Source organism: Nilaparvata lugens, chromosome X (assembly GCF_014356525.2).
Source record: "Nilaparvata lugens isolate BPH chromosome X, ASM1435652v1, whole genome shotgun sequence".
In the NCBI taxonomy this organism is placed as follows: Eukaryota; Metazoa; Arthropoda; class Insecta; order Hemiptera; family Delphacidae; genus Nilaparvata; species Nilaparvata lugens.
In genome coordinates this window covers 27,497,201-27,510,051 of record NC_052518.1, presented here as the reverse complement: position 1 = coordinate 27,510,051, position 12,851 = coordinate 27,497,201, and the positions used below count along the sequence as shown (strand labels likewise).

The following is a 12,851-nucleotide window of genomic DNA, read 5'->3' as shown; positions in this document are numbered from 1 at the left end:
TCACCCAAGTCAAAAAAAAAATAAAAAAAAAAATAAATAAATAAAATAATAAAAAAAAAATAAAATAAATTGAAAAAAAGAAAAAAATTAAAAAAATTAAAAATAAAAAAAGAAAGAAAAAAATTAAAAAAAAAATAATAAATAAAAAAAAAATTAAAAAATAAAATCACTGTGGATCTTTTACTGGGGGACTATAAAAGGAGTTGTTCTGCAAGGAGTGGGACATTGTGTCTTATGCAGTCTTGCTGTCAGTACATGTGTGTGATTTTTGTGTATTTGTTTTGGATTACTTTCATCATTATCATCATCTAAGAGTAAGTACCAGTGCATTTTATAGCTATATATATATATATATTATATATATATATATATATTATATATATATATATATATATATATATTGTATACCTGATTTGACAATTAAATTCAAAGAAAAATTTGAGTTGAATTTTGAAGTAGGTGGTTTGAAACTGTCAATTAAATTCAAAAATGTCTAGTTTAATTGTGAATTAGGTTCCAATACATAGAGTACAATACAAGTTGAGAGTTTAATTGTGAATTAGGTTCTTATACATAGAGTTGGTGATTATATTTCATCCTAACCAAAAAAACGTATAACAAGTCTTTGCCATAGAATTAGGCTGTCCCCACAGTATGTTTGACATTGATAGTGATGAAGGTGTGTATGTTGTTTTCAGACATGAGCGGCAATGGTTCTAATGATCAGGAGCACCCATCCCACCTTCCCCCCTATCATGAATTAGATCCTAGACCCAATTCACATTCCCCACCCCCACCATACAGCTCCCGACCATCATCCCCTAGAACATTTCATATAAACCCCAATGAACCTCCATCCCCGACACACCCAAACATCTGACCCACAATCCTAGATATTGATACTGATACTGATTCACCCGCCTTCATCCCCCACATCTGAAAGAAGTAGACCTCAATCCTCAACCCCAGCCAAATCCTCAGCCCCTGCCAATCAAGATCAGTTAGGTAGCTGTGAAGAGAGGAGGATGATGTCATTTCTAAGGAGCAATGTCCACATCCGGAGACAACCCAACATGCAGAACATGAGCTTACAAGTTGATGACGATGATTACAGTGATGAAGAGCCAGATCATCGTCATCATCTCATGAGTGTATGCTCTGTATGCAGGGAAGTAGATAACTTCTGTCTTCTCCTGCCCTGCATGCACCTAGCATGCAAAATATGAATGCTAGGAGCAAGAAAATGCAGGTATTGCTGCAGACAGATAAATGGCTGGCTCAATATCAAGCAAACTTATTATTAGTTCCTATTCCTACTGAACCTAGCCTAACCAAACCAAGCCTAATCCAACCTAACCTTTTCTAACCGAACCTAACCAAACCCAACCTAGCCTATCCTAACCATTCCTAAACCTATCTATCCATGAACCTCACAACCCATCATACCATTTCAGATCCTCACCAATCATTGCTTTGTTGAAGATGGCTGAGAGCAATATCTAATGGAGTCATCACAGTCTAATGGAGTCATCACAGTGATGATGGGTCCTGCTTCAGCCATAATGAACCGCCTCACCGTGCTGGGAGCTCCATCAATCCAGCAGGGACTACAAATAATCCAGGGGTCAACTCATTTGCCAGCCAGCTCCTCATCTCGCTGCAGCCACCAGTCACCCCACCACCTCCAGTCATCCAACCGCCACCAGTCACCCCACCACTGCTGCCAGTCATCCAACCGCCACCAGTCACCCCACCACCACTGCCAGTCATCCAACCACCGCCACCAGTCACCCCACCACCGCCACCAGTCACCCCACCACCACCGCCAGTCATCCAACCACCGCCACCAGTCACCCCACCACCGCCACCAGTCACCCCACTACCGCCAGTCATCCAACCACCACCACCAGTCATCCAGCCACCACCAGTCATCCAGCCGCCGCCAATCATCCAACCACCACCAATCATCCAACCGCCATCACCAGTCATCCAACCACTGCCACCAGTCACCCCACCACCACCAGTCATCCAACCGCCGCCAGCCACCCCACCACATTCAGTCATCCAGCCACCGTGAATCATCCAACCGCCACCAATCATCCAACCACCGCCACCAGTCATCCAACTGCTGCCACCAGACACCCCACCGCCGCCAGGCCAGTCACCCCACCGACAGCAGCCATCCCACCATCAACAATCAACCCGACGCAGCTGGCAATCATCCCAATGGCCTCAATTTGGCAGTAGCCCCTTATCCCACCAATCAGCTTCACCACAGGATCCAATAATGCAAACTTTCACAAGGAACTGGGTGATCCCTAGAGTTCCCACGCCTCCCATGCCTCTCGAGAACTGGGAGCTAGCAAACTCAGAGGAGAACCCTAGGAATTGGGGATTGCTGAATTCTGGTCAAAACCAGACTCCAACGCCAGCTTCCCTTCACAAGAATTGGAGTCCCTAGCCCGGATTGAGCTGTGGGAGAATAAGGAGGAGATAGTTATCCTCAGGTTTACAATGCAGTTGAACCTGAGGATAATCCACCTCCTCCTTACAACCCTGAGTGGGGAGTTGCCTTCAGAGACAGAAAACAGCAAGCAGGCAGTCCCCCACCTGCCAAGGAGATTTTAGATTATGAAATGGATGAAGAGGTTCGGTTGGATGAAGCAGCTGGGACAAGTGTGGAAACTCCTTGTCCACCACCAGAAGAGATCTCTTGAAGGGATAAGTATGGGGGTGTACCATTTGCAAACTATTCCCCAACCATTGCTCCCAATATGTTACTCCCTAACCAACTGTACAATGGTTTGACACACTATCAACAACAGTGATGGTTATCTATTCTAGTCAGTATTATATATGTACAATAAAATAAAATTTGAATTCAATTTTTGCAGAATGCCGGACCCTCCCAGCCTCTACAAATTGGCACAGTGTGCAACTGTTGAAGCTCTTTACTATGGTGTAGACATTGATCAGCTACCATCCTGCATAAAATATGATCTATATCGAATCCCAACTAATAACACCTTTCCCACACAAACTCGAGATTTGATGTCAACAGTTAACAAACATTCCAACATGAGAGATCTGATGGAGAAGAGTGACTACAATGAAGAGGAATACTTAGCTGCAATTGATGTCCTGGTAGAATATAGATTCGCGCATAGAAAAACTATTTACCCAAGTCATCATCTACCCTATTGTATGAGTATACGTCTCCTCCGACCATTTAATTGCTTGGATGATGTACCCTGCCAGTGTTCTGACCTGCAAGAAATTTTACATTACATGTCATACTCGATAGTAATAAGGGACCCCTTCTTGCTGGACTACTTAGGCTTAGAAGACACATTTGAGGTGGAGGAGGTATTAAACCACTATATAACTATGAATGATCATTATTTTGTAGACTTTATGGACTATTTGGAGGACAGAGTCTTTGCTCAAGATTATGACTATGACCTATTACGACTACTATAATTACAATTGTGATTGCTGATTACAGAATGGAGGAGTATAGAGAACGTGTCTACCTGGAGGATTTGAGACATAGAGTGGAAGGACTCATCAAGCTAGTCAGAGCCATGAATCTACCTCATCAATCATATGCTCGAGCATATCAAAATGCTATAACAATGTCTGACACTATAGGTCATTTATCCTTGAGAATTCTACATGTACCCCCTTGCCACCTCAGTAGAGAGCCAGTAAGACTAGGAGATGTATGGTATTGCAGATGTCTGAAACTCACCTTCATGCTGAAACGACTGTACCAAGACATTAACCTCAATCTTGATAGGAATGAACATCTGCTAACAAGCTATAGCTGGTGGACATCATTGATACCAGATGGTGATAAAGAATCACCAGTAAGTTTGCTGTATGATATTGGAAAGTACTATTGTAATAACTGATTGTTGAAACAATGAATATTTTGAATTGCAGATGTCAAACATTGAGGGTGCTAACAGCTCTGTCAGTGGTCCAGCCAATACCTCTGCCAGTGGTCCAGCCATTAGCTCTACCAGTGGGTCAGCAACTGCAAATCGAATCTTTGTTGATGGAGACAACATAAAACCATTAATATTCTGCAACATGAAGGACCTGAAGCAGGGACAGCTGTATGACATGAAGGAGGTGCGGAAACTTACAACTAGATATGGAGAGAGAATCACAATCGACCTTGAAAGAGAGCATGAAATACCACGAGTCTTTGCGCCATCTCAATACACTGACAAAATGTTCAAGAGTGTCACTACTGCTGAGCCGGTAGACATGAGCGGGTACAAAATTGCTGTGTACTCAACAGGAAATACTCATAGACTGAGACTTTTCAAGAATTAAAATTAATATTGAATGTATTGCCATTTGTAATATGATAATAAAGAAATAAACCATCATTGGCTGATCCACTGTCTAAAACTTCTGTTCAAGAAAGTCAAATAATATTGAATGTATAACCATTTGTAATATGATAATAAAGAAATAAACCCTCATTGGCTGATCCACTGTCTAAAACTAACTCTCATGTAATGATGTAAACATGTATGAAATAAACCCTCATTTTGTGTGTTAACCATTGATTGAGAGTTTCATTAATTCAGTGTTCAACACCTCATCCCATAGATAATAATAATAGTAGCTCAGAATCTTGCACATCAATATAGATGTTCCCTCTAGGTCAAGACTGAGATAGCATATAGTTGAAGCTAGTTAATGGATATCCATTATGGTGTAGTGGTTAGCATCGTGGCTTTCCATACTAGAGGTCCTGGGTTTGAATCCCAGTAGGATAATATGAAAACTGGGCATCTACAACACATCTATAAGACAGGTAAGTGCTGGTTAGATTACCATTACACCTTAATGGATATCTTTTGCTTTTTACTATAGATATTCCTGAGGAATGAGTGAAGCATAAGACTGAGTTAAATTAGGTTAGGTTGGCTTAGTTCATCTAATCCCAACTCTAACCTATTTCAATTCAGTCAACAAGCATTCTGTATGATGTAATACAATTGCATAACATTGTGCAATAGCTCCATGTGAAAACATAGTGTGCACTTTACTCTAAGAGGAGTGAGGAGGATAAATGATAGAGCATAGAGTTGATTACAATATTTGTTTTTATTGATAATGCAAATGAGTATTAACAGCATTGAAAAAATTGCGACAAAAGGTTCTATCTTCTAACAAAGTTCTGTTAATCCATTCATGTAGAGCAATAACAATTTTCAATGAGCAAAATAGTTGTGTATTTGACAATCCATCAGTGTTGTTGATGTTGTTGGTTGACCGATCTCCAAACGTTAAAGATGATAGCTTGTTCCGCACCATGTCAATAAAGTTGAGTAGATGATGTTCTGGGCAGTATATGCCATCCATCTTCTTGATCAGCAACTCCAAATCAGGTGTAGCAGGAAAGAAATATGGTGACGATAGGTCCAGGTACTCCACATTGTTGAGTTGTAGCATTGTATCCAGTAGAGTAATCTGCTTATATCCATGGACGAAGATTTTAATTGGACGTTGCTTGTTCTGATCCAACCACCTTCCAACTGTTCCATGCACAATTTCCTTCAAAGTCGAATAGGGAAGATACTCTGTCCAACAGTCTGACCACCTGAGTCCATGTTTAGCTTGATGTATACAGTTGTTGGCGATGATTTGCCTGCTAGTCTTGAGCAGAGACTCGGAGTAGGGAGGCTTGAAAAAGTAGTGATGAGTAGTCACATGATGTTCATCATCTTGCTCCAGGATAGCCATCTCCTTCACAATAAACTTGTTGTCCAAACCTTCAAAACCTTGAAAGTTCATCAGGTACAGTGGTAGTGGTCCAAAAATGTTCTCAGCTCTACTCGATGGCCAGTCATCTACACCACTTTCTGCTCTAATGTAGGAGTCGTCATCATTGAGTCCAGTTGTACTTGTAGAAGCATCTTTCATCAGCGGTCGCCCACCAATAACACAGCCCACCATGTCCTCCCCTTCATGCGAAGACAGCTCCCCCTTCTCCATAAAGAGTCCTCTGTATCCTGACATGACTGGCTCATTCATTGTCTCGAGCTCAACTGAGCAATTTATCACTGTGCACTGACTATATATCTTTTTTTTTTATGCCGACAGTACAAGGCCTGACATTGGTTGATACTCTTTAGTCATCTCATGAATCATCATACAGTAGGCAATTATATTACCTGGAATGTTTTCAGCTGCTTCAAACTCAATCCTCACATCAATACTTCCAGTTTTGAGTGACTCATTTTGGCAGGAGCAACCAAAAGCAAACAACATTATTTTTCCATTACCAATGGCACTTTTTTCAAACAGAGGGTTGCTTGCACGAGCATTACCATGATTGTAGACTCCATTGAAAGCTGCATACATGTTGTAGATGCAATTATCATCACCATCAATGCTCTCATATGGGTAGTATCTGCTGTTTAAAAACACTCAAACATCCTTCATATTACACTTGTCAAAGTGAGAACTGTTGGCTGCTGCCACACCTCGTCTTGCAGTCTGTAGCCCAACCACAATGTATCGTGGCTTTTCTTGCTGTGAAGTTGACTTGACAGTCCATGTATGCTTTCTTGTCTGCGGTAAAGTTGGATAGGTATACAACTCCCAATGTCGAAATAGTATACTGATGGGTGTGTCATTCTGTACAATCTGTAGCAGATGCAGTTTCACATCATCTGCCACTTCCAAATAAGGCATCCTCCATAAAAGCTTTGTGATTGCTACATTGGCAGCAGCAACATTCACACAGTCATGAAAGTTGGGGCTGACCTTCAACACCAGCTCTTGTTTCACTTGAGTAAAATCTGTCTATAGTCTTTGGCAAAGCCGAGCAGGTATCTCAAAGGCACATCCATGATTGTAGTGTCGGCTCCATTGGCAGCAAAATCGGTGAATGGTTGGCTAAACTTGTAGCCAGCTCCTTCCATCTTGGTCCATTCATCACGTTCAAATGTAACAGCATTCTTCATTAGGCTGGTAACTCCAGGATTGCGTATACCATCCACCTCCACACCATTGATTTCATAGCATATCTCTGAAAAAACATTGCCGAAGAATCCAGAGACACACAGAGTTCCGGCCACAACAGCATTGGCAGCTCCAGTCACAGTATACTCCAAATGTAGATAGCTCTCCGATGGCAGTGTTTAAACATCTTGCTGTTGAATTGGAATCCGTATCTCGTTATTGGCATTGTAGCTTACAGTATAGGGTGCATGAGAATGGTACTCAAACCCAATGATACTGTTGTCTGATGACGGTCCATGCTGTGTCACATCCAAAACTCCCATCTTCCTATTCTACTCATATCTGACAGCCTCGTTCTTGCAAATACTTGATGCTCCTCGATGTTAACCTTGTCAAGGTTGAATGCTGAATGACATCCTTCACCCTATTATCTACTTTTATAGGCTTAGAACATATCTCTGTAGGAGGAGGAGGGTGTACTGCAGCAGCCTTATCCAGCCCTTGATTTAGCTTTCCAAATAACAGCACCATCTCACTTGTGTTGTCTCAAATGTAAAGCAATATTTATTTCCTCACCTCTATTATTTATAAGATGACCGTACTCGTCAACTACTAGCAGTGTAATGCTACCAATCTGCTTGATGTCTACAGGTAAATAGATTACATTCTGCACAGTCACCACCATTTTATACCCTGGATCAATGTTCAGGTAAAACTTGTAGATCACATGATCTGTAATTCCATTAGAGTAAGATCCAGTCACAATGTTACAGGTGATGCATATCACATTAGGCCGACTGATTTGTACAGTATTATCACTTCTAGTAGATGTGTTGGGCTCTATGAACTGGGTATTGGTAAAACCCAACAGTTTCCCTATTGAATCTTGTGGTCATAAATCCAACTGGGCACTGCTCAAAACTATACACTTTAAGGTTGATGGATCTACAGTCACCTGGAAATCAACATCATTTTCCAACAGCAAGCAAGTCAGTAATTGTAAAAAATTCAAAGCTACCTGTTGGTAATGATACCTGATGCAGAACCAAATCCTCCTTGTCAGCAGTAGTAGCTGGCATTCTCCTTTTAGTCCTTTTAGTCAATACTGTGCCATCCTCATCATCATCATCAGATTTGCCAGGTTTATGCTTCCGATGTTTAAGCACCTTGCTCCAATACTCTGCAAATCTTGCTTTAGCCATACTCTGAAGCTCATCATGTGTTATCTCTGCACTAGTATCGCCCTTCTTAGGAATTCTATTACTTGCATAAAAATGTAGTACATTGTTAAAACCTTCCTCAATATTAGGTATTGAGTTGCAACTTGTAAAGCTAATCAGACCAATTTCCCATTCACCACTGCTCACATCAAGTGGTGGATAAAAGTCGCTCTTTAGTATTGATGTCCTACCTCCAAAACATAGCATCATGTTGTTGCCTGCTCAACATACAGTTGCACAATGAGTAGCAATCAGCCTACACTCAGCATTTATAGTAAGTACAGGGATGGAAATAATGTGCAAGAGAGATATTGTAATCATTTATCTATTTTCATCAATCAAAAATTGTAAACACAAATGCCCACAGATGTATGAGTAAAGATCTTCCTGCTTCTGATCATAGTTGTACTCAATCCTCGATGCTGGCTCCAGTCCTTTATGAATATAGTTGATAAATTCCTGTGGTGGTCTCAGGTTGCCAAATCCGTCAAAGTAGTGAGACACATCATCCTCCTTCACATAGCACACCCAATGTGTGCCAGCTCCATTGCTGGTGTCCAGGTTGATGATGCCACATTCTCTTCTCCAGGACCCATTCAATAGTAGAGCATCCTGCATAAACACTCCTCGAAAGTGCTTTAGCTTCAGTTGACATGCATACTTGTAGAGATCAGCATCGGTGAGGGCTCAATCAGGTAGGGCAACTGTCTTCTCTTGCCGCCACATTGACGGCGATGTGCTCCATTTCCCTGTGTCCTGTGCTGTTGTCTCAGGTAGAGTCCTTTACCTTTTTTACCAGAACATCTCTTCACTCGTTTTCGACCACAAGTCTTTGTTGTCTTATGTCTGCGGCGTACTCCTCCACCAAACTTTGCTTTAGCCTTCATAATGTTGGTGCTAGTGCTGCAGCCTTCTCAAGTACTCCTGCGTCTGCACATTTTACCACACTCCAAGCTTGATCTGCCAAAATGTTGTCTGCTACTGCTCTGCTCAATGTATCACTGCTCCTCGAGTAAGCAATGTCGTGCTCCTTACAGGCTCAATCAAGACTATTTATACCTGGATCGCCTTGTGCCAACCGCTTCTCTAGCTTTGTACCTGGTCCACAGTACTGGTAGTTCAACAGGAAGAATGTCAATTGCCTTGTTCACCAATTTTCCAGCACTCTTTTTAACTATTGAACCTGCAACTTTTGCAATTGATGACAGTACCCCTCTTCCCTGGTACCTCCTCTTCCTTGTACAACTAGCCATCTACTGATTAGCTTGAGCCTCATCAGCCTCTTTTATACCTTCCTCCACTGCTGCTGTTGCTGCTGCTGCTGCTGCTTCCCCACAATTGAATGGAATATCATCATTCCAGTCTAGCTCAGCATCAGATACCAATAGTTGCTCGGCATTTTTCATTATAAATGCTCTTATGTCTTTCCTAGTTGTCAAATAATCATTACACTTTGGAAAGTCTTCATTAAGAAATATCTTTAAAGCAATGTTCAGAACACGTAGGCTGTTCTCTCTCAATCGAGTTTCCAAGTATTGTTTGTCAACTAATCTATTCTCAAGCTCCTTCAATCTGGCTTCCATATACTGTTTGTTTACAGTATCAGTAGGCTTAATTGGGTCTAGCACATCAGACAGTATTGAATCGTTGAGTCTTGTAGATATCTGTGAAGTATCATCATGCTGCATCTTGGGCAGCCATAGTAAAATCAGTTGGTTCTCTGCATGTTGAAAAGTTGACAGCATCCCTGTCAGCACATGGATTTCCCAAATCGATCAAACGCTTGTAGCAAGCATTAATGTTTTCTATGGAATCCATGAATCGACTGCTATACACATGCAAAGCAATGTCTCTTATATAGTGAAACTAGTATGCAGGATTAGCAACTATGTAGCCACCTTCTACCAACTCTTCTAAAATTGAATTGATTCCATTCTCATATCCAGTGTTGCCAACTGCCTTGGACTAATCCAATAGTTTCAGCCTGTCCATAAGTTCGTTGGGATCATTGTAGTAGACATACTCAATCTTGGTACAGTTGTTTGCAACCATATTGAATGGCACCATGAGTCCTCTGCCACTGACCTTGCTATACTTGGGTTTAGCATTATTGAGCAGTTTATAGATCACGTTTTTATACTTTGTATCATTCGAGTTTTTACTTTCACCATCTGGATCATGATTTTCCTTATGCAAGTTTGTAATGTGTAATATCCGAGTGTATCCCACCTCATCACTAACTAATGGAGTAATGGGTCTCTTTTTGAAAATGAGTTCACAAAGTCCATATGTTGCATCAAATCTAGTCACGTTTGAAGGATTGTTAGGGTCAGTCAGAACAATCTTTCTTCCATCACTTCCAAAGGTTACCAATCTGTTACCCAAATAGTAGTCATTGCCAACAACTTCTGGTCCATATGTTTTGTCAGAGCTGCTATCACCACTCATAGCTCTATGAAGATAACGTCCTACTGGTGTTCCAGTCAACCCAACCTTGGTCATTGCTTGCCAAATCCTCTTTTGACTGCTTGTTAGTAATGCTTCCTGAGTAGTAGCACCCTCCTCCTCCTCCTCATCCACATCCATCACATCACTTTCATCATCATCGGCACTTGCAGTTGGCCACAATTTGCATGCAGCACTCGAGGTACTTGGAACTGGGCTTAACTGTGAAGCTTCTCCAATTCCTTCAAAGGTCGAAGGAGACTCCTCACCAATTTTGGGCAGACATCTTACCGCTTGTTTCAGGGGTCGGGACAGCAATGGTGTAGGTGGTGGTGTATGTGGTGCATGATGTCCAACATATCTATTATGTCCTACAGGAACTGCAAAACGTCTGCGATGTGGGCGTGGCTCTGGAGATTGTTCATGTAGTGGTTGTGCTGCTGCTGCTGCTGGCTGTGGCGGTGGTGGTGCTGCCAAATGCTGATTGAGAACTTCAACTATATTGTCAAGTGGTTCAGTTAGTGGTTTAAAGTGTTTTGCATGCTGCTCCTTTGCCACTTGCCTTCCAAGAGTCAGCTCCTTGTGTTTCCTTTTGATGTTAAGTTGCAACTTTGCAATTGCCTTGATGGTTGGTGCAATCTCTTCTACAGTCCTTTAATGGTGTCTATTGCTGGAGACCTCCATCTTGCTCAGTGTACCAACATATACTGAAGCTCAACTGACACTACGCATCAACTAAATACGTATCAAGTCCATTCCTGCAGTGCCCTCCATTTCTGTCCAATGTCCAATCAATCACTAGGAATTAGTGTGCACCCCCCACTGACCAGACCTTGTTACACATATCCTTGAACTGATCAAAGGTCATGTCAGCGCCGACATGATCTTGGTACAAGTGTTTCATGTTTAGCTCATCCTGCTGAAACATGACTAGAAAGTTTGCATTGTCATGAATCAGATGTTTTGGAATGCAGCTATAGGTCTATGATAGATAAAACACATCAACATCACTGTGTCGGCCTGCACTAAAGTACTTCCTGATAGCATCCTGCTGCTCACAAATCACATCATCAAAAATAATTATCGAGTTGGGTGGCAGCTCATGCGGGTCGGGTATTTCTTTACTTGTATCACACTTGACATAGTTTATTCCATTTCCTGCAAGTCCTTGCATGATTGTACGGAGCAGCTCATACTTGGACTGGAATGTAGTCTTTGAAAAAAGGTAGATGTTATATTATAATACATCTCATATGATTGGGGAACAATGGTCCATGACACTTTTCCTTTGTATCCATTTCCACCAAGCCACACCCCCTAATCACTTTGTCAAAATCGATAACTCTAAACTGGTTTTGTTGTTGCACAACCTGTTTCATCTCACACAAGATCGTTCTTATCAATCCATGAGTCGTGACTGGAGCTATATCCTTTCCAGCGTACCAACAGTTTATTCCCTCTTTTCCTCAACACTTTTTCAATTTCGAAAACTTTGGGCACTTTTGTCTTCTCCTTCAATGGGTTCACCTCTATAGTCCTCCACTTCGTAGGTTACAGGCACTGTAGGTCGCACACATCTTACTGTGAACAGTTCATTTGTCCAATTGGCTAGATATCCTTTGTCAAACATCTTTTTATACTTGCTGATTCTCACCTCATCACCTGGCACAATATCCTGATGAGGACCTGGATAGAACCTACCTCTACACTCTGCATTCTTCTTCTGCAACTCTTCTCGATAGGCTTGATGCTGTTTACAGAGTCGGTTGAGTAGCACTTTCTCATGCTTCTTCTGCACATCAGCTGGTGGCATACCTATTGTTCTATGAACTCGTCCATTGTACTGTGCAACAAGTGAGGTTAGAATGTCTGTCCAACAGTAGGTTCCTTGTTCAGTGAACATTGTCCACATTAGATGTTAAAGTGTTCTATTGAAACGCTCTACTATTGACACCTTTTTATCGGAAAAGGTTGAATGATGATTGATACCATACTTTTGCACAAGTTGTTAGAATTTTGTATTGAACCAATCTTTACCATCATCGGTCTGTAGATTTTTCATTGGATGTTTTTCAAATATTGGCTGCATTGCCTTGACCACATCATCGGCTGACTTGCTTTTGATTGGTATAGCAAAGGCAAACTTACTAAGACAATTGATAATAGTAATTATGTATCTATAACCTTTGTTTTGTC

At 41.4% G+C, this 12,851-nt stretch overlaps 2 protein-coding genes across 2 annotated transcripts; one reads left to right on the top strand and one right to left on the bottom strand.

The window, feature by feature from the left end:
• Nucleotides 1-1,502: 1,502 nt before the first annotated feature.
• Nucleotides 1,503-2,675, top strand: LOC120354533 (soluble scavenger receptor cysteine-rich domain-containing protein SSC5D-like). The gene is made up of 2 exons (XM_039441867.1): nt 1,503-1,624; nt 1,872-2,675. The coding sequence occupies exons 1-2, from the start codon at nt 1,503-1,505 to the stop codon at nt 2,245-2,247; spliced, it is 498 nt and encodes a 165-aa protein (XP_039297801.1). The 3' UTR covers nt 2,248-2,675.
• A 9,457-nt stretch (nt 2,676-12,132) lies between these two features.
• On the bottom strand, nt 12,133-12,558 carry LOC111047150. Its single transcript, XM_022332823.1, has one exon. It carries the CDS (start codon nt 12,556-12,558, stop codon nt 12,133-12,135), a length of 426 nt encoding a protein of 141 aa, XP_022188515.1.
• Between the last annotated feature and the right edge of the window lie 293 nt (nt 12,559-12,851).

Coding starts and splice junctions, on each gene's coding strand:
- LOC111047150 (XM_022332823.1), bottom strand. CDS start 12,558: ATGTTCACTGAACAAGGAACCTACTGTTGGACAGACATTCTAACCTCA.
- LOC120354533 (XM_039441867.1), top strand. CDS start 1,503: ATGGAGTCATCACAGTCTAATGGAGTCATCACAGTGATGATGGGTCCT. Junction 1,625..1,871: donor GGACTACAAATAATCCAGGG/GTCAACTCATTT, acceptor CACCGCCACCAG/TCACCCCACTACCGCCAGTC.